Raw genomic sequence first — 24,862 nt, 5'->3', positions numbered from 1 at the left:
CCGCGTAATTTTGAGAGGCGACACCTATAGTCATATTGATATTTTTTCACAAACTTTTTTTTTATTACGTAATTTTTTTATCAATAAAAGTATACTATATTATTTCTAATACCTTCAAGAATATGTATACAAAGTTTCATGAAGATCGGTTCAGTAGTTTTCGTGTAAAAGCGTAACAAACAAACTTACATTCACATTTATAATATTACTAGGGATGTTCAAGGTAGGTCCTATGTAAATACATCTGAAGGCAACGAAAGTTCGAAATAACCAAAACAATACTTTAACACTGTCTATTCGAGAGCTTTGTTTTAGAAGTGTTATGGTATTTAAATTGGGGTACTTTTGAGACATTTAGAATCTTTCAAATTAATATAGCATGAAGTCGCACGGGTTTTGCTATTTGCTAGTTGCAAGGTTATGTCATAAGTAATGTAGGTGTATATTATAAGTATTTATGTATCCATAAAAATATTCACCTTAGTACCCAAAATATAAGCAACGCTTACTTTAAGGCTAGAAGCGATATGTGTATTGTCATAGTATATTTATTTATTTTATTTATACAAGTCTTTAGTGAGGTCCTTAGCCAAGCCACAAGAACGCGTAGGTAATGTATTCTGAATGCCGCATGCGTTTAGAAAGCCTTACGGAACACGTACGGCGCATACAAATGCAATTATAACCCGTCCCAACGAAAAGACAATAAACTCTACCAAACCTTGAGCTACATTGTTACTATCCTATTTGCCACTATCGTCTATTGGTATTCATTAAATGTGCGCCCACAGTTCCCTTTTGCCGGACGGAAGCTTCTTGTCCGATTGTTTACCGGATTCAATGAACTTTTTTTGGGTCGCCTTACGAGTTGAGAGAACTCATTTTACTTTTAAATATTAATGATGTTAAGGTCAATAAGCCTCGGAAATATTAAATGGGTGTATGTTTAGAAATTCGCTGACTTTTATCGCTGTTTATGGCTAGGGCTATGGGAAAAAATCGTTAAAATTCAAATGAGCCCTGCCTTGAATGCTTTGCGATTTTAAACTATTAAGAATATTTTAAGTATTACTCTTACTCATACCTAAAACTAAATAAACTCAATATTTAAATATAGAGCTGACCGAAATTGACAAAAAAATTTAAACTGCATAGTTTGCTTAGTTTAAAAACAGCACGTGTATACGTGGTGGTTCGTATTCTAAAATTATTATATATATGACAATAGACACATCGCCATCTAGCCCCAAAGTAAGCGTAGCTTCTGTTATAGGTACGAAGATGAATGATGAATATTCTTATGAATAATATACGTAAATACTTATAATATACGGATAAACACCCAGTCACTGAAAAAAATGTTCATCACCGACTGGCGCAGTGGGCAGCGCCCCTGCCCACTGCGCCAGTCGGTCGCAAAATTGTTTTCTTTCTGCAAATGGCTCGATGTGAAAAAAGGAAACATATTTTTCGACAACCGTTGTTGAATCGGGAAGGATACAGGCGGTAGTTCTTGAAACGGCGCGTATTGTGAGGAGGTTTCTCACTCTGGAACCTTGCCTGTCGGTTATTTGGGCATTCAGAAGCCCCGCAAGTGGAGAAGCGGATGTAAATGGTAAAATGCTAGTTGTCAACATTATACCTATCTTCAAAAAGCGGAATTAATATAGAAAAAATAAACTGCAAAGATATATAAACTTTACCCAGTAAAAAAATAAAAACACGTTAACAGGAAATCGTGAAAAACTGTGATCTAAAAATAAGTACCTAGTCATCGCATGACATTAAGTAAACAGTGGTTATATAATTACTGTAACAAACATAAAGTTATGATTAGTTATATAATTTACTTGTAGCTGTTTTGAAAAACTATTTCTTTATACCTGCTAGTCTTATCACATTATTGTTGATGTGGAAACAGCTACTATGTTTTGAAAATATGTACATTGTACTAAATAATACGTTTATGGCATTTAACAATGAGAATACAAATACTATGACATGCTATGCTCTTGTAGAAAAATCCTTAATAGTAAAGAAAAGGAAGATATTTCTCGACGAGAAAGGATTCCCTGACAAATTCATAACAGACATTCGCTCGGTTTCTAAAGTAAGAATAGGTTTAAAAATCAAATAAACCGTCGAGATCGTACGACACATCCTAGAATCCTGGAATCCTGGATTAAAGGAGCTTTAGTTTAAAACATATATTGTTGAAATTCAATTGCTTTCCGGTTTAGCCCACTTTGCTATCTCTAAATCGGGGCTGATACATAGATGCAGGCGTGTAACGTTCTTCTGGAATATGTATACTTTTTAGACAAGAGTAAAAGAGTATTTTCTAGGCAAAAGAGTCTAAATCATTTTTCATTATTGATTACCATCACACCTGATAGTCGTCAAGCGTAAGTCTACCTCATGTAATAAAGTTTTTAGCCAAAACTTTCTTTATAACTTATGGCCTTCAAAAATGTATTGCAGTTTACAAAAGAGCTACTCAATAGGCAGTGTAGAGAACTATGCGGCACAAACATAGCTAATGTGTAGCTTTGTGGCCATCGACGAGGCACATAGCTCAAAAAATAAATGGATGTTTGATATTCTAGAATGTCAACTTCGCACTTACCGATAAACGCAGCGTTGGTTAGACCCCATTGGGTAGCCAAACTAAATGAAAAGCTATTGGACCGTTTAGAAAACCACACCTATATCCAGCAATCGGCGTGAATCGATTTATATGCAACTAACGCAGTAGTTATTTGATATAGAAATAACAGCTATACTTGTGTTGTTCTTTATCGCATACGTGGTTTATCTTTAACGTTTGCTTAGTTGCACTTTCGATAAATGCAATATCAAACCATCGATATCGCATTCCTGTTATGTTTGTAAATCATTGTTTTGTTTCGTACGAAGTCGCACCAATGGGGCAATGTGTCGGTATATAACCAGGCTGTGGAGGTACGAGGGGCATGACATATCGGTCACACATGGCGGTGTCAACCCAGTTGGTGTTTTTGACGGGTTTACTTTGTGTGAGTATACATACTTATATTACTTTTCAGATACGTTAATTAAATTACTCTATTATTATTATTAAACTCTTTATTTGTATACCACAACATTAACATATACAGAATATAATAAAAACAGAAACATAAATAAAGAAGTAAAATACAAAATGCGGCCTTATCGATTAATAGCGATCTCTGCTAAGTAACCTTTGAAAGAAAAAAAAGATACATACACTATTAACTGAACAAACTCACTAGACTTTTATCTGTAACTGTGCCGTGTGGTGACGTCAGATCATAATATAGTTTTCCCCGCCCCTTCTCTTTCCGAGGGTGTCGTACGAGACGACTAAGGGAATATAGCGGGGAACGGGCATCAGCGTCCTCTGCTACTACTATCATCTTCTGCGTTTAACAACCCAGCGTGGTGAATATGGGCAAATCCCGGGAGGGCTTGCCCCCGGGAAAGGCCTATGGCCCAGCAGTGGACTGTTATAGGCTTTTGTTGACCTGGGCAAATTCAAACGTTTTGCTTTTCATTTCTGAGTTTCTTGCTGGCTTTTCCACCGAGAAGGTGGAATCTGCCTGCCGAACCAGTGGTAAATTTACTATAAACAGACAGACTTCACGTTGCAAAAGTGACACACCAAACAGATCTTCGACAATGTACTCTCTACGCCTAACTCGTGTCTATAATGATCTTGCTCGCACAAATAACAACATTGATCTATTTTGTCAAAGGCCGAATGATTTTAAAAGTGCTATTATTTCTTCTTTGTCAAGCAATCCGGACTGCACTTTTGGCTTATAATTTTTTAGTTTTCTTTTGTTATGTTTTATGTTTTATTATTGTAATATTACTTTTGTTTAATCTTTTTGTATTTTTATTGTATTTTGTAATGTTAGAATCGGTGATTTTGTAGTATATGTAAATAGTGAGTTTGAAAGCACTAACCTCATAAACTACGAGACGGATTTAAAAAATTAGTGTGTATACACAGTGGATTAAAATATTATCTTATAAAGTTGGCGTCAAACAGACGGTCAGTGGGTCATAAAATATATACATAAACTAATTTGCTAATCGGATATTAAAAATACGTTATTTTACGTTAGATGTACGTTATATTACATCACAGCGAATTATAGTTAACACGGGTTGATATTCGAAACGAATCAAATCTTATCTTCTGTATTGAAAAAAGGCGTATCACAGACTCTCTTGCTCTCAACATATATTTTATACAATTATTGCTAAAAAGCCTATGATTGAGCCAAAGTTTGAATGAATATGATTCATGATAAGTATACTTCAGAGGTCTAAAATGAGAGCAGACTGAACTGGAAGGGTTGTGGCAGTTCACCCTTCGCCCCCCACGAATCTAACTTCCACGCTAAACCGCTCTACCATAAGTGAGTAATTCAGGGATTATCAAATCTTTTATTAGTCCGAACCGAGGGAATTGAACCGCCAGTCAGTCAAAAATATAAATAATACCTCCTTAACATTAGACTGTTTCCGATACTTGTAATAACTCTAGTAATAAGGCTAATCACTAATTTAACTGCTATTTCCTGTGTGATGTGAAACGTAGTTTTTAAATGCAAGGCCGAATTCTGTGTTACCTAAGTTACATGAAACTACGATTACTTAACACGCTTCATAAATATTATATCGGCAATAACTTTATTAACTGCAATGTTTACTTTACCTGTCAGAGATAGTAAGTTTTTCTCGCATTTTAACTTAGAATTAGTAAATTACTTTTTAGTAGTAGCACAGCTTTTGTAACAGCACTCGTCCGGGGAAGTGCTAACGCCATACTTATATTTCCCGCCAAGTAGCATTGCTGTGTTCCGGTCTGAAAGGGCGTGGTGATTGCAGACACATGACACTCAACACCTACGCCTAAGGTTGATGGACACAGGGTGGAACTTTGTAGAACTTACTCCATGCATGCCTCTGTTTACAGGCGAAGGTTTCCCAGTTAACATAAGGCTATCAACTTTTTCCAATTATTACAATAAAACCTTTATTTTTTAGAACGAAGAAGGGTTGTCTGGACCGCCTTTGCGCATCTTATATATATATTTTTATCATATCTTTTTTTCACTCATAACTTGTGCAATAAAGATTTAAAAAAAAAAACATCGCTATATTATAATAACTAGTTGTACAAAATTGAGTATTATTAAAAATAAGAATTTGTTTTTTGATATTTAATGTTGTTATTTTTTTTATTTTCAGTCGGCGGTACAAGGCCAGTATTATGCCTCGCCATACCCGTCTGCGTACTCACCGTACTCGCAACCGTGCGGCTGTGTATCGCCACCTATAGCTCTATCAGCACCCGCGAGCCCGATATACATATCCCTTCCCACCCCCCAGCCGATATGCGTTTCTCCACCACCTTTACCACCGTTGTTAATAGAGGTGCCTCTACCACCACCGATGACAATTGCACCTCCGCCTTCACCACCAATGTGCATAACACCTCCGCCTTTACCTCCGATAACGGTAACGCCGCCACCTTCACCCCCGATGTGCGTCACTCCACCTCCTTTACCCCCGATGTGCATAACCCCGCCAGCTCCTCCACTAATGTACGTAAATCCTCCGACTCCCCCACCGATTCTCATCGAACTGCCATGTCCAGCTCCTATAATGATTGAGCTGCCGCCTATCATGGTACAACCTCCCCCGTTACCGCCCATGATGATTCAACCACCTCCGCTTCCTCCGCTACCTGTACAGCCGCCTGCACCAGCTCCAATGACGATCCAACCGCCTCAGCCACCACCGATGTACATCCAGCCGCCTGCTCCTTGCCCTGTCACGATCCAGCCTCCTTGCCCAGAGTCTATTTATGTACAGCCACCTCCTCCTGCACCTTTGACTGTCCAACCTCCGCCATTACCTCCGATTTGTGTCCAACCTCCTCCCCCACCTCCTCTATGCATCCAGCCACCGCCTCCAGAGCCCTTCTGTCTTCAGCCACCACCACCGCCGCCAATCTGCTTTTCTCCATCTTGTGCTTCTGCCCCGACATGTGGATGCGGCATGCCTCCAACGGCGTTGGTGGCCCCAATTTATTTATAGTGCATTAGAGGTTACTGTGTTAAGTTTTTAATTGAATACACAAAAATAAAGTGTTTGTTAATTTTTATTTTGTATTTTTATTATCAACAACAATTCCTGGGATCCTAAAAGTAATAGTTAGGACACAATTGATGATTCCTCAAACTGAAAAGTAGGTAACCTTTCAGATTGAGAATAAGATTTCAGACAGGAAGAGAAAAAAAGTTATAGTTCTTAGCTTTATGTCGGTTTGCTCATACGAGCCTGACTTCTTTAAGAAAAAAGTGCTTCTAATTGTAATCATAATTTTCATGATAAGTTTTTCTCGCATTTTAACTTAGAATTGGTAAATTACTTTTTACTAGAGCTTTTTGTAACAGCACTCGGCCGGGAAAATGCTTACGCCATACTTATATTTGTGTAAAAAAGTGCTTGTTCTTAGCTCGATGTCGTGTTAGGCTTATAAAAAGCACATCTTATTTTTTTATACGATTTATATGCGTTTTTGGTTATTAAGAATCGCTTCTTTTAATAGTTTTCAATAATGTTTTAAAAAGTGTATGAATAGCCATAGTTCACGACGCTAGTCATACCGAACTTGGTATGACTAGCGTCGTGGACCATGGCCTTATATGTTATGGCCATTCTCATTCTGAGAAGAGACCAGCGTTCTCTAGTGATAATGAGCGACAGGTAATGAGTTGAAAATACAACTTACTATTATCGTTTAATGCAAATTTGAACTTTTGTAATCTAACATTAATTCAATCAACTTACCAATCAATTAAATAATTTAATCAATAAAATTTACCTACACAAAAAATCATCCGTAAAAAATATTGTATTTTAAAATAATCTAAAAAAGACGACAAAGAATTGATAAACTGGACTCCGACTGCTTTGTCGGAAGAGGATAAAAGCATCCATTAAAAATTAAGGATATTAATAAAACCAGTTGAGCTCACTTTCATCTATGAATGTTCAGATCGTAGTCAAGAGCTATAAAATATGCGGGGAAGTCAATGTACAATGTTCATATAGGTATAGTAATGGTATAGATGATGGAAAACGATCGGTATAGATGACGCGAGTTCCATGATCTTTGCTCACCTAAGGAATTTTTCACTTGAAAAAAAAGTTATTCATGTAAATTTTAGCCCCTATCAGTTAATGAAGTTGGGGTATGACAATTTCGTCTCCTACATAAGCTACGAGTAGCTGTGCTGATGTTTTATGTGTTATTTCTGTGTTCCGCAGAATGGCGGGCGGCACGGCGCTCGCGGAGTGGTCGGAGGGCGCGGCGGTGTGGTTCCAACCCGCCGGCGCCCCCGCCCCGCTGCCCGGAGAGCTGGTGGAGGTGCACCGCGCCGCCAAGGTGCTGCTAGTCAGCGCCGTCGTCAACGGCCAGGTACAGTCATCCACACGCACAAGCCTGCGATTACAGCAGAAATGTGCTAACTTGCGTTAGCGGCCAGGTACAGCGTATAGCGAACCACACACACAAGCCTGCGTATATAGCAGATATTTGCTAGGTTACGTTAAGGACCAGGTACAGAGATCAGCGATCCACACACACAAGCCTGCGTTTCCAACAGATATGTGCTAGGTTGCGTTAATGGCCAGGTACATCGATCCACATCGAGTTCGAATCCCAGCAAGCACCTCTAACTTTTCTAAGTTATTAGCGTTTAAGCAATTAAAATATCACTTCAACGATGAAAGAAAACATCGTGACAAAACCTGCATACCTAAGCGTTCTCCATAATTTTCTCAAAGGGGTGTGTGGTCCACACGATTCCCTTCTCATTAAAAAAAAAAAAAAGAAAAATATACTATGACAATACACACATCGTCATCTAGCCCCAAAGTAAGCGTAGCTTGTGTTATGGGTACTAAGACGACTGATGAATATTTTTATGAATAATATACATAAATACTTAGAATATTCATTGTGGGAGACCCGTGGCCTGTAGTGGGCCGGTAATGGGATGATATGATGATGATGATCGGGTGATTCTTTATGAAATATACATATGCAACCTTCAAGAGTATTTCGGAATTAGTTTACACGTTGTATATAGTCTTTATATAGGCAGTATATAAATTTTTGCTATAACAAATGCATTACCTATTCTCTCATTTACTAATTATCTTGTAGGTACTGCTGGAGTTCATCGACTCGTTTGAGTCCACAAGAGCTTTTTTCTTCGTCGCTCCAATCTATACGCTAATGACATGGCCATTGTAGTTTCAAAATTCTAGCTATATAGGCTTTTCTACGGATCAGCTAATTTCTGATCTGATCATGTAGAGATAACCAAATCATAAGTCTAGGTACATGCACGCATATAAACACATGTTATGAAATGATAGAATTATAAATCGTCATCATTACGTGAATATACGTGACTTTTAAAATCAATAAAGAAAGCAAGTAAATCAAACATTTCTTAAGTGACCACTATAATCATAAAGTCTAGTTCATAATGGTTCTTAAAAGTAAAAGAAATGTTATGGCACTACCTATGAAAAAGTACCCATGCGAGTCCAATCGTCTTATTGTTCTATTTAATTGTACCACAATAATGTTGCTGTACTTACCAAATTTTTCAAAATACACATTAAGAGTCGCTTATCATATAGCAAATATGTAATAAGCCCATTAACATTGCTAAGAAAAACCTTTCTTTTAACATCATAGCCCCACGGTTGCTCTGGTTAGACGGCTTCGTCGGACCTGTGTATGATTATCATCATCCCTTCTGTCCGTATTATTAGGATGCAATGAAAGGTTACATATACATTTCCAAAGACACTGGAATGAACTACAGTGTATATATTTTAGTGTTTAGTGTATATGCGTCCTTACACGCGCATTCGGGCGCGTAACGCAAGACCGTAGCATAGGAATGTTGATAGAGAGTTGACTCCGACGTTTTCTGCGAGCCTGGTAACCGCTTGTCTCCGCATTTTGTAAAACCCATTCATCTTTATTGCGACGATGATCCGATTGATAAGTAAGTTTAAGTCAAGTCGTCAAAGATTTTATCTTAAAAGTCAAGTTACCGTAACTGGAATAAATCGTGATTTTTTCACATACTGTATAATATAACATAATATATAATATGTTTTCATATTTACCTAATATGAAAACATTTTATCGTTTTTTGATAATGCAACTCCCTGATAATATAATTATCAGGGAGTTGCATTATTAAAAAATCCCGAGATACACGTACATAAAATAAATATGCCTTGATTATCTCTTAGTAAGTTAATAAAAGATATAGACAAATTAACCTAAAAATAAGAAAATTGTTTGTTTGGAATGCTCTATCTACCCCATACTCTACTAGTGATAGTAGAGTAGGGGTAGAGCATTCCTAATTCGGTTTTTACTAGATTTTTATCTAGTAAATAATGAAGAGCTACAACAGTTATTTTTATAAATATAAAAAGATGCGCAGTAGGTATATTATAGGCTTTAAAACTACCAATTAATTCTTCGTAAAATTAGCAACGCCAGTGTAATCGCGCCTTCAACGCACGTTTCTAAGCTGCGTAACGCAACTTCGCAAGGTCGCACCTCAGGAATGTCGATAGGCAATAGATATTATAGGGCGCCGAATCCCAAAGTATCCATGTAATCGGTCACATATTTGTCTGTTAGCGTATTCTTAAGGGGTCCATAAAAAATTTGGAACGCACAAATAGAGTTCTTAAACATTTAGTTATTTTTATAATTTTTTTACATCTAATTAGTAGGTAAGGCTATTTAATTAAAGGTTATTCGATATTATCACAATACTACGACTAATGCTGTCCACCCGTCATGGAATAGATCCCATTGAAATAATAGCGGGTTAACCTGTTCGGGAGTATGACAGTTACATTTAACCCATACCGGTTAACTAATCGGTTTCTACGCGACATCGTACCGGAACGCTAATTCAAATTTAAAATTCATTTATTCCAAGTAGGCCTAGTTTATAAGCACTTTTGAAACGTCAAGTCAGTCTGTTTGTCTACTCTACCACCTGTTTGGAAGGCAGATTCTACCTAGAAGAGTCGGCAAGAAACTCAACAAATTTCTGTCAAATCTTTAGAATGGTCCTAATTTCTGAGAGATGAAAGCGGAGCGGCCTGCTTGCAAGCAGCTTTATCGTAAAGAATTCAGCAATTCTTTAGTAACCACGATTAATGATATGGCATAATTATAAACAAAATGTTCAGTTTTTTAAAGAAAAAAGCCTTTAAATAGATTCTCGTTTCATGTCTACTGAACGTCGCGTCGCCACGCAAACAGTCTACTGTCTGATCCGCCACAAAATTAAAAAAAAAATTGTTGGTCTGTTATTTTTCGTTCGATAATTAGGTATATAATGAATTATATCATTATCGAACGAATTATGTAATTAAATTAATATTATATAATTTTGTTCCATATTATTGTAAAACAAAAAATCACTATCGACTTCTATGTTTGTTAGGTCCGCTATCACAAGCGACCTAATTACATCTAAGTTCTAACTAATCATTAAATTCTACTTAGTAATAATGCTTAGAAAGTCCAGGTAGGCTGGACAGGTGCCGTTAACCTATGTCCGTTGTTGGCCAGCCTCTTACGAGTTATAGTATGTGGCTAACATTTAGTTGCAGTGCGAGTCGCTTTACGGAAACATGAGCTTTACTATTCTCGATTACAATTTATTTTCGAGTTAAGATCAGACGTTAAATAAGAACGTTTATTTAATTACCAGTAGTAATTACGAAGAAGGAGTGATGGTTACATAATTATGTGGTTTTTGAAAACATCGCTGTGAATCGTATAAGTTTTTTTGTGTATTTCGTGATAGAATTTGTGTGAGTCCAATTTATTCCATCAATAATGTACTAAAGGTGTACTCTCAGTCACCAGAAAGCGTCTGTGAAAATAAGTTCTCACCCAAAAACTAGAAACCAAAAGCGGCCGTGAAAAATACTTTCTCAGTTCACACCCACGAATTGGAAACCTATTATCGTTGACAATAAAAATATCGTTTGTGTGCTTAAAATGTCTGAAAAAGTGATAGTATAGCATAGTAAAGACAAATTAAAAGTTACATTCAATATTATTGAACATACCTTAAACTTTAAGTATAATCAAATACCAGACAATTTTCCGTTACATTTTGTATGTCACTTCATGAGGAATATTCTTTGTTAAATCCAGTTTCAATACCATTAAATAATACACGCACCTACATTAAAAATAAGTGATTCGTGAAAATTGTGGAACTGTAAATATATTTGTGCTGTTTAATAGTTTTCATCAACAAAATGTTTGCAAAAAAATCTGCTACATTCCGGCATCTAAGTGTGCGGAACACAACATTCACTTTCTCACAATCTTCAACAAATGTGTGTCTTACAATGGAAATTAGAAAATGAAATATTTTCTTTTTGCGATCCTGTATTTCGCGTTACTGAAATATTTGCGTTGAAACGAATCTATTGACTTACTAGATCGATGCGTGTACGTTTCGCCCCCACACCGCGTGATTCCCCTGAATCATCACCATACGATTCTTACGTCACACGATCAGCGATTCGAAGACAGAAAAGGAAGAACTTAAACACAATGGTAACGCCTATTTTGAAGCGGAGCACGCGCTCTAAATGTGGCAGCAGGAAGAAGCGTCGTCAAATATTGATCCCACTTCTGAAGGACATGTGCTTGGATGTTTTGATATGTCACGTATGTGTATTTCATCATGTTTGTTTTTAATAACTTGATAATAAGTGTAGTGGATTGTTATAGGCTATTAATTGATTGATAATTAATTAGTTACACTTGACAGCCTGAAAATAGGAAAATCCGAAGTTACTTTGTTGAAATTATGTAATACAAAATCTTACTTCTAATCTTGCTCATTGTTTTAGAATCTATGATATCTGTATATCTTGTGACTTTATATGTTGAATCAACCGCATATACACAGTTCACCAACTTGAATTATAAATTGGAATGGCATTACACCATTTTAGCCAAAGCCTCAGTGCCACCATCTCGTCAACTATAGCAAGTCATATCAACTTCCATAATATATTCCATCGACTACTTTGTCACCTGGTGGTAAATAATGATGCAGTCTTAAATGGTAGCGAGCTAACCTGTTAGAGGTATGGAAGTTTATGTTAAAAAATATCGTACTGAAACGCTAAATCACTTGGCAGCACAGCTTTGTCATTAGGGCTGTAACTAGCTACTGCCGACCAGAACATATAAAAATCTGAAATTATAAACTCTCACATTACGCTGGAAATCGAACCCGGGTTCGAACCCCTCCACTTATAAGACCACAGCGTCAAGGATGTCGTCGAAACTTAACTAACTTAAGAGAAATTCAGGTTTACATTAACTTTATTACATTATACCAAAATATAATATTTAGTTTATCCCACTTCTAGTATTGGATATTGATTATTTCGATTATATAAATTTAAGAGAATGGCACGGTATTAAAAATATTATTGATGTGTAAACTACAACAGGTATTTAACAGTTTTATTATACACAACATTCCATGGCCATTCTAGAGGCTCGTAAGGTTGAGTCATCATAAACATAGTTATAGAGCCTAATATAATACTCTAGCTGCTTTAATAAATGAGGGTAACATAACAGTACCTATGGATTAAATTATAACTGCTTAACGTTACCTAGTCACTTGACCGACCGCGCCGCTACCACGTAATAAACGACCACAAACCATAAGTTGCAGGATTTTATTACCTCATCGGCATTAAAGATAACATAAGCACTGGTGCAATCCATTACCTTTTATGTATTAATTTATAAATGTAATTGAGGAAGACGGCGCGCATCGGAATGTAAAATGCAAAATTAGAACGACTCCGACAGCGAAATCCTATTTGTTGTGAGCTTGATGGACTGATACAATTGTGTGGTTCAGACTACAGGAAAGATAGACGGAACTCTCGTAGGGTGTGTAACTCATAGCCTTTATATGTATTTGTGTCAAAAAAGTACTTTCTACATATATAGTCATAATCATTGATGTCATTATCATATGCGATTCAATTAAGCTATTTTTATATTTTAACTATTGCATTAAAATATTTAAATTGCTTAAATTTGGCGTGTTCTCATAAAGTTAAGCCTGGTGCGTGTGAAACATGTTATCTTTCCAGTTTTTTACCGACATTTTAATGACTATTTCGAACATTCTCATTTTTTGTTCTCATTTAAACAAGACGAAGATATGATCTCAATCTTAGATGGAGGAGTTTTAACGCTTCATTACTTTTGTACGTAACTTAAAATATACGGGTTCATTTTTATATCCTATAGGAAACTTCAGTTTTCCTAGTATAAAAAGTAGCATATTATGCTACTCTCCGTCTTTTCAACTAACTCTATGATAAAAATCAATTTGATTGGTTGCTTTGTTGGGTCCTAAAAGAATTGCAAGCAAACAAACCAACATATATATTCAAATTCAAATTCAAATTCATTTATTGCATATTACAGGTCAGGTTGGATAGAATTATAAGTATGAAGTCCCAATGTATATTGCCTCTTTGGGCGTGCAACAATTACAGTGTAGGTTTTATATTTTACAGACTAAAGTTAATTATTTAGAACTAGTACATTAAATGTCATATTTTAACTAATTATAAAATTCATTAATATTATAAAATGTGTTGTTAACTAAAAATTTAAAACACTCTTTTTTAAAATTAATTAAATTATTTTCCCTTACGATCTTTGGTAACTTATTATATATTTGTATAGCCATCACACAGACACTTTTGTTAAAGAACGCGGTTTTGTGAGGGGGAAACCTAAACTTATCCCTACAGCGTTCTCGTTTATGCCGCTCAAATAAATTCTCATTGTTTCTTAGAAATAAAGCAAGTTCAAATATGTATAAGGATGGGACAGTGAGAATATTAAGTTTCATGAAGAATGGCTTGCAGCTTTCTCTTTTTTTGATTCCGCATATCGCTCTTATGCACCTTTTCTGCGCAACAAACACACTGTTAATATTTGTTGCGTTTCCCCAAAAAACTATGCCATACCTAAGAATTGAAACTACTTGGGCATGATATGCTACTAGTAATGTTTTCTGGTCAACCTTCTTGGACAACATGTATAGTGAATAGGAAAATTGATTTAGTCTTGAGCAAACATATTCAGCGTGTGACTTCCAGGTAAGGTTTTCGTCAATTTTTAAGCCTAAAAATTTAGTTGAGTGCGTTACTTCAATTTTTTTACCTAAATAGTTAATTTTTAAATTATATGAGGTTTTACGGCGTATATTTTGAAATGTCATAACCGTTGTTTTGTTGAAGTTTAGCTTTAGAGTATTATCACCTAACCATTTTACTATATCCGATAAACTGTTATTTATTGCAGTCTCGTGTTCTTTAACATTTTTACTAATATAAATTACCGTACAATCATCTGCGAATAGCACCATAGGGTGTTTTGTCGCTTGTGGCAGGTCATTGATATATATGAGGAAGAGCAGCGGCCCTAGCACACTTCCTTGAGGCACGCCACAAGTAACTTTTAGTGTTTTAGAGAAGTATTTAGTTTCTATTCGTGTTTGTTCATTAATCTTATCTATTTGTGTTATTTGAAATCTATCTGTAAGGTACGATTTTATTAAATTCAATGCGTTTCCTCTAACTCCGTAGCAATTTAATTTGGACAATAGTATGTTATGGTCAACATAATCGAACGCTTTGGTTAAATCCATAAACAATGATGATACAATTAGTTTATTATCTATATTCGTCATTACATTAAAAATAAAGTTATATATAGCCGTATTTATAGTTTTGGATTTCCTAAAACCCATTTGATTTGCATTGAATATATTGAATTTTTCAAAGAAATTGTAAAAATTATTGTATATAATTTTTTCAATGATTTTAGAGAACACTGGAATCAAGGCCACTGGTCGGTAACATGAGATATCTTCTCTGTCTTGTTTCTTAAACAACGGCTTTATAATAGATGTTTTTAATTTATCTGGAAATATTCCTTGTTCTAAACACAGATTGATTATGTGGCATAAAACAGGTGAGATGATGCATGAAACATGTTTTATAATTTTTGTACATATATCGTCATATCCAGTACTATGTGTCATTTTTAATTGTTTTATGACTGAATGTACTTCTTGAGTAGATGTTGGGAATATGAAAAGTGAATGAGAAATATTAGTGGAAATACGATTGGCACAATGTTGATTATTAATATTTTTAGGACGAGATAAAAAAATCTCATTAAAAATTTCCGCAATGTCAATAGGATTTCTCAATACCTCATCTCCGTCCTTAATTTGGGTTATACATTCTCTTGGATAATTGTTTTTCGGTTGGTTTATGATGTTCCACATTGCCTTAGACTTATTGTTAGACCAATTTATCGAGTAGTTATTTTGAGATTTTTGCGTTAAACAAATGATCTTTTTTAATCGTTTTGAGTAGTTTTTAAAGATCCATTTATTTTCATTATTTGAGTTTATTCTATAATTCCAAAGGAGTTTTCTTTTGCGTTTACATCCTAGTTTTATACCTTTTGATATCCAACGTGGCCTTCTATGATTACTGATCTTAACTCTTACAGTGGGAAAACAAAGATCATAGAATAGCTTAAATGTATCATAAAATTTATTAAAAGCTTCATTAGCTAAATTACATTTGTTTGCATCGGCAAAAGCTATACTTGAAATGCAATTTACAAATTTGTTCATGTTCTGCTTAGAGTAGTCTCTTTTTTCTATGAACCAGTATTGAATTAGACAGCTTTTTTTAACAGGACATTTAAATATCTGTGCAGAATGATCTGATAGTGCCAATTCACAAATCTTCGTCTTACCTTTTGGAACATTATGTAAAATATTATCAATACATGTTCCACTACTTACTCTAGTCGGTTCGTTTACTGAAAAGTGTAAGTTATAGGATGTAATTATTTGTTTAAAATAATCAGCCGTATTATTTTGTTTAAGGATATCAATATTAAAGTCACCGCATATAACAACTTTTTTATTTTTTAAACGGATGGACTCTAAAATATTAGTAAGAGTATCAAAAAATATGTCAAAGTTATTTAGCCTATTATTTGGCACTCGATAGATGCATATTAATATTATTTTATGTTCAACTAACTCAATAGCAGATATTTCTATTACATTTGAAATACTTAAACGGTTTAAAATATCTAGTGATTTAAATTTATGGCATTTTTTTACTAATATACACGAACCACCGTTCCTTTTGTTTCTGGAATAGTGTGAACTTAGAATATAGTTAGGGATATACAATAGCTTTAAGTCATCTAAAGTCATGTTATGCTCTGTAATACACAAAGCATCAATCGGTTCTTTGTTGCTTTCAAATTCATCTAAATGTGTTACTATCAGATCTGATTTACTGAGAAGTCCATTCATATTTTGATGAAAAATATTTAGATAATTATAGACGAAAAAAGTCTTGATTATTTCCTAATTTAGTCACCGTACTTGTACTGGGATATACCTCTTTATTTTGGTCGTTAGTGTTTATATTATAAGATCGATTTCTGGCCTTTTTTAGTACCGGAAAATAATGTGTTATCTTGTTAGGATCAGTGTAGGGCTTATTTGACCAAGTCACTTTATCTTCAGTCGATTTATACGATTTTTTATTTGCTTTATTAAAATAATATGGTATTGTGCCTGGCTTTAGCTTCGATTGTTGATTTGTGTTTTTTATTATTTTATTAGTGTTTGTATTCAATTTCCTACCACGGATATAGTATTTATCATAGTCAGAGTTATCGATAAAGGTATTTATTATGTCACAGCATTCTTTATTATTATTATTATAAAGCGTGCTATTTGTACGTATGTCTAAAAATTCACAGTTTTCGAAGCATCTTAGTATATTTTTTATGTAATTATTTAATTTTTGCACATCAAATAGGAGTTGTATAATATGCTCGGGATAATTATTTTAGGCTTATTAAATCGCTTTAAAAATGCCGAGAGTTCGGCTCCTAGTTTTATTGGATTAGTGTCGTTTGCTCCTATTCTTAAAACTAGCCAGTCCTTTTCGCTAAATTCTTCGTTTTTTAACGTACAAGATGAAGTAATGTGACTTGAGGTTGCATTCGGATAAGTTAATCCAAATATGGTATAGTTCTTAGGATTTTTATACATAGTTCTGATCTCTTTTAATCTAGCTGCATGGCCAATACATTGTTGGTCACCCAAAAAAATAATTTTATTCTGTGAAAAGCTCATTTGTTTGACTTGGGACGATGTATTGGTTCTAAGAACATATTTATTGGTCACTGTTGTCCTTTTTTGTTCCTGTAGTGAAGCAGAATTTTGTTTTAGTATAGGGTCTTTTTCATTTACTGTCTCTTGCTGAGTACTCGCTATTTTAAATTCTGAGTGTGTAATTGGTGATTTGAGAAATTTTGTTACAGACGTTCTTTTTGACTTTGGTGTAGATGTTATGTTGCAGATGGTGCCTTCATCCAATATTTTTTTTAACAGTTTTATTTGCTTTTCATTTTCCTCTGCAATCTTTTTCAGTTTCGTATTTTCTTGATTTAGTTTTATTACTTCTTCATGGGCACTCTCCAACTGACATGATAATACGGCAATTTCTTGTTTAAGATTTATTACTTGTGAAGTATTTCCTGTTGACAGATCAGGTAAGCTATTAAATGTGCTTATATGTGTGCTTCCATCTTTAAATGTCGAATTGTGTAGGTTATCTTCGACAGAAATGTTGGTACAATACAAACACATTTCCGCATTTATAATAATAGTAAGGATTGAACTAAATACTAAAGATAATGTTTATCTGAGTTTTGTTGAGCGAAGCGACATCTATGTGTAAAAATCAAAAATATCTGTTAAGCTGGTAAGTTGAAGACAATTTATTTTCAACTCTTTACTACACACGAAAGAAATGGTTTACAAAAGTCGGACCTAATGCTAAAGCTAGCCAAAATTGGGACGCGCGGTATAAAAGTGCGAGGGGGTGGCAAAAACAAAGCTTATGATATTATAAAGTAATACATGATATTTATACAGATATTGTTTAAAGAAACAGAATACAAATGGGCATATATATTAGAGGTAAAAATAAATATATAAATACTACATTTATGTAAAAATCATATAACTAATAAAAAATACTCAGAAAACAGGGTGCTGCTCAAACCATCAAGTGGGATCATTATTTTTAAGTTGAAATAATTAAAACAATACATTTCAAACGTTATCAACTTTCAAGGAACCTACCATGCCGTCTATTTCACCCTGTAGTCACAGTAGCGTAGTAGTTATGTTATGTCATACGCAAGTATGCCGGGACGTAATAATTTTCCATCTGGCTGCAGTTCGGTGCCAGACGGTGCTGTTTCGTTATTCTCCAACTAAGTCACTGGGTATTACGTTACGCTGCTATAACTTATTATTATGTACCGGTTTCAGGAATCAATTGCGCCCGTTTTCACTAACGACGAACAAGGCAATGCTTAAATAGTTAAAGCATAATCTAAGGAGATTCCTAGGCATACCTCAACCCTCAATAGTTATCACCTAAGAGTTGGTGAAACTATTTTTTCTATATAAATCGCCTAAATCATTAGGCTTACGATTTAGGCGATTCTTAGGTTTAGTGAACGTCCGTCTGTCTGTCTGTCTGTCCGCCTATCACCAGGCTGTGCATCATGAACCGTAATAATTAGACAGATTAGTTGAAATTTTCACAGATGAATTTCAGTTACCGCTATAACAACAAATACTAAAAAAACAGAATAAAATAAATATTATAAAAATAGAATACTATTTAAGGGAGTTCCCAGACATGTTTTTTTCCGGTTTTACATATTGTATGACAGCGAGTCCGACTCGAACTTGGCTATTTTTTAATTTGTTTAATATTTACCAGTAAAGAGCTTGACATAACCGCGTTAGGTTTTACGTTGCAAACTAGAACGCGACCTAAAATTCTATATGGCTCTACGTACAATTTCTCATTTTCACTATTTATTGCAAATATTGAATTGATCATCATCATTATCATTGACAACCTCTCGGCCGAAGTCCACAACACTGGCTAAGTGCGGATAGGTGGACTCCACACGTCTATGATAACATTATGGAGAACTCTAAGGCATGCAGGTTTCCTCACGATGGTTTCCTTTACCGTTAAAGCATTGTGTATTAAATTTTAATTACTAAAAACGCACTCAACTTAGAGGTGCGTGCCTGGGTTCGAACTCGGTCACCCAAAAGTTAAACCGTAATCCTAACAAACCTATTGCCGCTTCTTTATTTTTAGCTGTCTAAATAAAATCAAACGAAACCAATATTTTATTTATCTTTCCCCCTAATTTAAGAAAATAACCAAGAAAGCGTTACGGCAAATTTGCGTTAGATTTAACTTTGCCATTTCACATTAAAAAACGAGCACATTCTCGATATTTATTTAGTCAAAAGTTTTCTTTACTCCATGGCCCCAGAGTCTCAGAGTCTCTATGGATCTACGGCAAACGGAACTAATATAAAACTCTCATATATATAAATAGATTGTATTCTAATAATAATAATTATCATTTATTCAGGCTAAAAATAATGGATACAATATATACATGAATTTGCCCCAACTTCTTTATAATCTCCCACAGCCCCAAACCTTCGCCTTACAAATGGGAAACGCAGAGGAGGAAGGGGATCCAGTATGGCCGCGAGAGGAGCTCGGACCCACCGGCGTTGAAGACATGACCCGCCTCCACGACTTGCATGAAGCCGCCCTACTCTGGAACCTCAAGCTAAGATACGAACAAGGGCTCATATACACTTACGCGGGCTCCATACTCGTCGCTGTTAACCCATATAGGCCAGTAGATGCGTTATACGGCTTACAAACAGCTAGAAGGTGAGAAAGTAGTTGTGTAACTATATGACTAAAGTATTGTGAGACACGCTTAAGTATTTATAATCGTTAAACCGGTCATGCAATCAACACTGCATGATGAGTTATGATTACGGTTCTTGAAACTAGTTAAATGTTATAAATTATTAAAAAATAAACTTGCGTATTACAAAATACATATTCGAGTTTGGGATTCTTGTGTATTCGTTTAACATATTTGCTATAGTCTGCGAAAACTGTACACATGTACCTGTACAGTGTATTTTTAATATATTTTGTTTCACCAACTTCTTAAAAAACACTGTTTTGCAATTATACGAATTTAAAGTCAATACATTCTGAGAATATTGATAGAAACGTTTATCGATGGCGTGTTTAAGATCTGTATGTGCTTGCAAAGAATATATACATTGCACCTTAACAACAGATTAAAATTAAAAGCAAGACCAAATGCTCTTCCACAAACTAACGCCTATATTACATTTTTTTGTGTATTTTTTAGGTATCATGCTGCCGAGGCGTTAGGGGACTTGCCTCCACATTTGTTTGCAATAGCAGCAGCTGCGCGGAGCTCACTGCCGTATCCTCAAGCCATACTCATTTCCGGTGAATCAGGAGCTGGCAAAACAGAGTCCACAAAGTTAGCAGTCCAATTTCTGGCGGCAGTAGCTCCCGCTCCACCTGGCAGAGCACCCGTCTCGGAACAGATCCTTGAAGCAGCCCCCTTACTCGAAGCGTTCGGTAACGCGAGAACACCAAAAAATCATAACTCTAGTCGTTTCGGTAAATTACTGGAACTTTACTTTAAAGATGGCGCATTGGCCGGTGCGAGGGTCGCACATTATTTATTAGAAAAATCTCGCATCGTCACCCAATCGCCTGGTGAAAGGAATTATCACGTTTTCTATGAACTATTAGCGGGGTTAGATGAAGAGCAGAGGAAATCTAGAGGCTTATTGACAGCCGAACATTATTTCTATTTAAATCAAGGCGGAGATTCAGGTGGCGCCGGAGCAGGCGCTGATTGGTCGGCTCTATGTGGAGCCATGCAAGTTCTCGGTATCGGAGACGCTGAACGCGAGGATATAATAAAAGTTTTAGCAGCCGTTTTACATTTAGGTAACGTTTATTTCCATAGAAGACAATTAAGACATGGGCAAGAAGGTGTTCAATTAGGTGGAGGCGCGGAAGTGCGCTGGGCGGCACATTTACTTAAAGTACCTGCAGAAGAGTTAGCGAAAGCCCTTACAACGAGAGTAACGGCAGCGCGGGCTGAGCGCATGAGGTCTCCATTACCAATAGATCAAGCGTTGGACGCAAGAGATGCTTTCGCTAAAGCACTTTACTCCTCACTATTCAGCTGGCTAGTCCTTCGAATAAATTCGATAGTCCATCGTGCTGGATTACACGATGCTCACCGAATATCTCTCCTCGATATCTTCGGTTTCGAAGACCTGGAAGAGAATTCCTTCGAGCAGCTTTGTATAAACTACGCTAACGAAACCCTACAGCATTATTTTAATAAGCATATTTTTAAATTGGAACAGCAGGAATACCAAAAAGAGAGGTTGGAATGGTCCAACCTTACGTGGAACGATAATTCACCAGGTTTGTTTCTTGATATGAAGTTATACAAATTTGCAGGTCTATTAACCTGGTGGTTTCTGTTGATATCTGTATTTATTTTTTAGTAATTCAACTCCTAAGCAAAAAGCCAGTGGGCATACTGCATCTGTTAGATGACGAGAGCAACTTCCCACGGGCATCGGACGTCTCCTTCCTAGAAAAGTGCCATTATAATCACGCTCTCAACGAGTTGTACTCTAGACCTAGATTAGGAGCAAATGAATTCGGGGTAAGTTTCAACGACATTCCGAATTTAAACTCTTTTCATAGTAACATATTAACACAATGATGATTTGCATGTATTCGATCAACAACCTATTAGACAACAGTTACTATCTAATAGTTTTTTGTTAGGTCCGATACAAGTGGTCAGCAGGTTCACGAGGGTGTTCCTGGGTTCGAATCCCGATTGGGGCCAAAAATGTTAGGCATTCAGTTATTCTGTTAAAGTCAAAGAAAACACACGGGTTTAGCTTCCCATGATTAATAATATATTTTTAACTTTAGATAAAACATTACGCTGGACAAGTCTGGTACAACGTCGAAGGCTTCCTAGACAAGAATCGGGATGCACTTCGAGCAGATGTCTTGGAACTTTTGTGCAGCAGTGAAGTGCCTTTGGTAGCGGAAATGTCGGCACAACTTCGTGCACAGCATGACATGAACAAGACGCTTCCGAGGGGTGCCAATGGAAGATTTGTGACTATGAAGCCCAGAACACCTACTGTCGCCGCAAGGTATAAGACTTATATTGATATGATCTAGATTTCTGGTAATAGAAAAAATAAATCTCCGAAGTAATAAATATGTAGTTGTTTAAGAGCCTAATTACTAATTGGCTTTAAGCTTTCTTCAAAAGCATGCTTCTGAGGAAACTTTAAATGTTAATATTATGTGCTTGAATTGGGTTACTTCATTGGCACATTCGCGTAACGCTTAAACTTTAAACTTTGCGACAGATAGATGAAACTATTTATAAACGTGTAGGATTCCAACATCTAGGTTATGGAACTTCTATTTCCACTTATTTTCTACATTTCTTTCTTTGTTATTTACTTTACTTTATCAGTAATTGAATATTGATTGTCTTTATAAATTCGATGCTTCGAAGAATAGAAACGATTAAGTTACTTTTAAATTGGTCGAAATTAAGTTTTGTAAGTTGTAAACAATACTACTTAGTCACTTACTTAGAATAGAGAACATTCTGTAGGATTCTCGAGATATCTGCCTGTGTCTCACCTAGCCTAACACATTGGTATCTACAGTTTTCTTCAGTGATTATGTCAACGCCGTAAAATCAAGTTGTGACATTAGTTACTAAAAAAATATTTAATCACGTCGATCAACAGGGGCGTTACCCGTCCACCCATCGGCTTCTCCCACCATTGGGTGCAAGGGAAATTCATTAAATTCCTACCCATACACCAACTGTGTTAGGGTAGGAATTAAATAAAAAAAATATCGGAACATCGTATCGATAAATAAATAATATATATACTTATACATGATCACTGTGATTTTCACATGATTCGGAAACTTTTTTGCGTATGACTACTGCATATTAAACCTATATATATTTCCATAGTAAATATGGCACACACCTTTTCGTTTCGTTTCGTTACTTAGTATGCGAGGTAAATCAACAGACATTTGCATGCTTAATCAAATCCCACATACCTTTGTCATCCTAAAATAAACTTTGTTTTGCATTGCCAACCGTTATTTCTAAGTTAGTTAACTGGTTGACGATTCTCTATGACATTGAAAATTTAATGGTCACAATGTTTAGAAGAAAATAGATAAAAGATCGAGAACCATGAAGATAGATAAAAGATCGAGCATGAGTTATTGGCAAAGTACAATTAACGGACTCACCCACAGCTTTTAGGGAAAAACTCATCCAAAACTTTTCTCCAAAGAAGTAAACTTAGTTGTTGTGTGACAAATTACTTATTGACTTCAAGCTTTCTTCATAACCACGATATTATACGTATCATCTTGTAATGTGCTAATTATTTTTGTTTTTTTTTCCAAAATTAATTTGTCAAATTAAGTTTACATGACGCTTTTTCAACGCTATGTGCATTTGTAATTGATATATCAGTGGATGTTATTATGTCTAATGTCTATGCTTTATTTTAAAACGTGTAATATTTATGTTGTTAGTGTGCTTAATAAATTAACGGAGTCATTACGGCAAGAAGTCAATTATTCGTCAGATAACCAAAGTAAGCGACTGATGGTTACCTGCAGAGCAAAGCAAGGTACAGTGGTAGAGAGCTGATCATTCAAGGGATCGTTGCGAGGTTCTTGACTGGACATTGTTAAAGCGCAGTGTAGGGTCCCGTTAACATCATCACCAAAGCTCTACAGCCCTGGGTGGGTTCAGACTAGGCCAAGCAAATGCCTCCATCAAAGGAGTTTAGAAAGGCCTCCTTATAAGTCCGAACTCAGTTTTCCTGCAATAAGTTTGTGTAATATTTTTAGACATATATTTTATAATGCAAGAAATTACTTGCAATCGCTGTGAAATCCTGTAATAAACTGCCCATTCAGTTAGCTCACAATGTAGAAACATGGACAATAAAAGATTACATATGCAGTTGGTTTTCCTAAATAAATAAATAAATGAACTCCTAAAACCGTCATATGCCCCTCTGCATCACTCTTTACGCCCCTTCAATTTGCCCTCCATCAACCTCTTTGGGGCTCTCATACCGTCATAGCATTCTTAACAATTTAATGGCTTTGACGAAAATTGGCATCACAACATGATGGATTAAACTATGACATTTCTTTAAAAGAACGCCAAAAATCCTACTTTTTTACAAGAACTGAACTCTGATTTACCTGTTTTCCTGTATAGGTTCTCCGACAGTCTCCACCAACTCTTGGAGTCCATGTCACGCTGTAACCCATGGTTCGTGCGCTGCATCAAGCCCAACACAGACAAGTCGGCGATGAAGTTCGACATGCCGTGCGTGCTATCACAGCTCCGTTACACGGGCATGCTGGACACTATCAAGATAAGGCAGATGGGCTATCCGATACGCATACCCTTCCAGAGCTTCGTGGACAGATATCGGTAAGAATCAAGATTGGTGTCATTAAGTTACTGAACTTCGACAAAACATCAGATCAAATTTAAAAAAAAATACCGAACAATATTTTTAGAATTCTGCAC

The 24,862-nt window shown here is 35.7% G+C and overlaps 3 protein-coding genes across 3 annotated transcripts in view; 2 read left to right on the top strand and 1 right to left on the bottom strand.

The window, feature by feature from the left end:
• LOC120629545 (protein BUD31 homolog) overlaps window positions 1–2,705 on the bottom strand; it is a 39,995-nt gene extending 37,290 nt beyond the window's left edge. The window contains exon 1 of the mRNA XM_039898503.1: window positions 2,627–2,705. The gene's annotated coding sequence lies outside the window, so the exon portion shown is untranslated. The remainder of the gene's footprint in view (window positions 1–2,626) is intronic.
• Window positions 1–24,862, top strand: part of LOC120629542 (unconventional myosin-XV) — a 144,030-nt gene that overhangs the window by 34,250 nt on the left and 84,918 nt on the right. The window contains exons 2-7 of the mRNA XM_039898500.1: window positions 7,351–7,501; window positions 19,802–20,052; window positions 20,552–21,657; window positions 21,741–21,904; window positions 22,183–22,412; window positions 24,545–24,763. Of these exons, the coding sequence (XP_039754434.1) occupies window positions 7,352–7,501; window positions 19,802–20,052; window positions 20,552–21,657; window positions 21,741–21,904; window positions 22,183–22,412; window positions 24,545–24,763 (2,120 nt within the window). The 5' untranslated portion in view covers window position 7,351. The remainder of the gene's footprint in view (window positions 1–7,350; window positions 7,502–19,801; window positions 20,053–20,551; window positions 21,658–21,740; window positions 21,905–22,182; window positions 22,413–24,544; window positions 24,764–24,862) is intronic.
• LOC120629544 (extensin-like) lies at window positions 2,925–6,181 on the top strand. Its single transcript, XM_039898501.1, has 2 exons — window positions 2,925–3,035; window positions 5,263–6,181. The coding sequence occupies exons 1-2, from the start codon at window positions 2,973–2,975 to the stop codon at window positions 6,112–6,114; spliced, it is 915 nt and encodes a 304-aa protein (XP_039754435.1). The 5' UTR covers window positions 2,925–2,972; the 3' UTR covers window positions 6,115–6,181.

The sequence above is a fragment of the Pararge aegeria genome, chromosome 14 (genome assembly GCF_905163445.1).
Source record: "Pararge aegeria chromosome 14, ilParAegt1.1, whole genome shotgun sequence".
Classification (NCBI taxonomy): Eukaryota; Metazoa; Arthropoda; class Insecta; order Lepidoptera; family Nymphalidae; genus Pararge; species Pararge aegeria.
The sequence above is the reverse complement of the archived record's forward strand: the minus strand, read 5'-3'. Positions and strand labels throughout refer to the sequence as shown.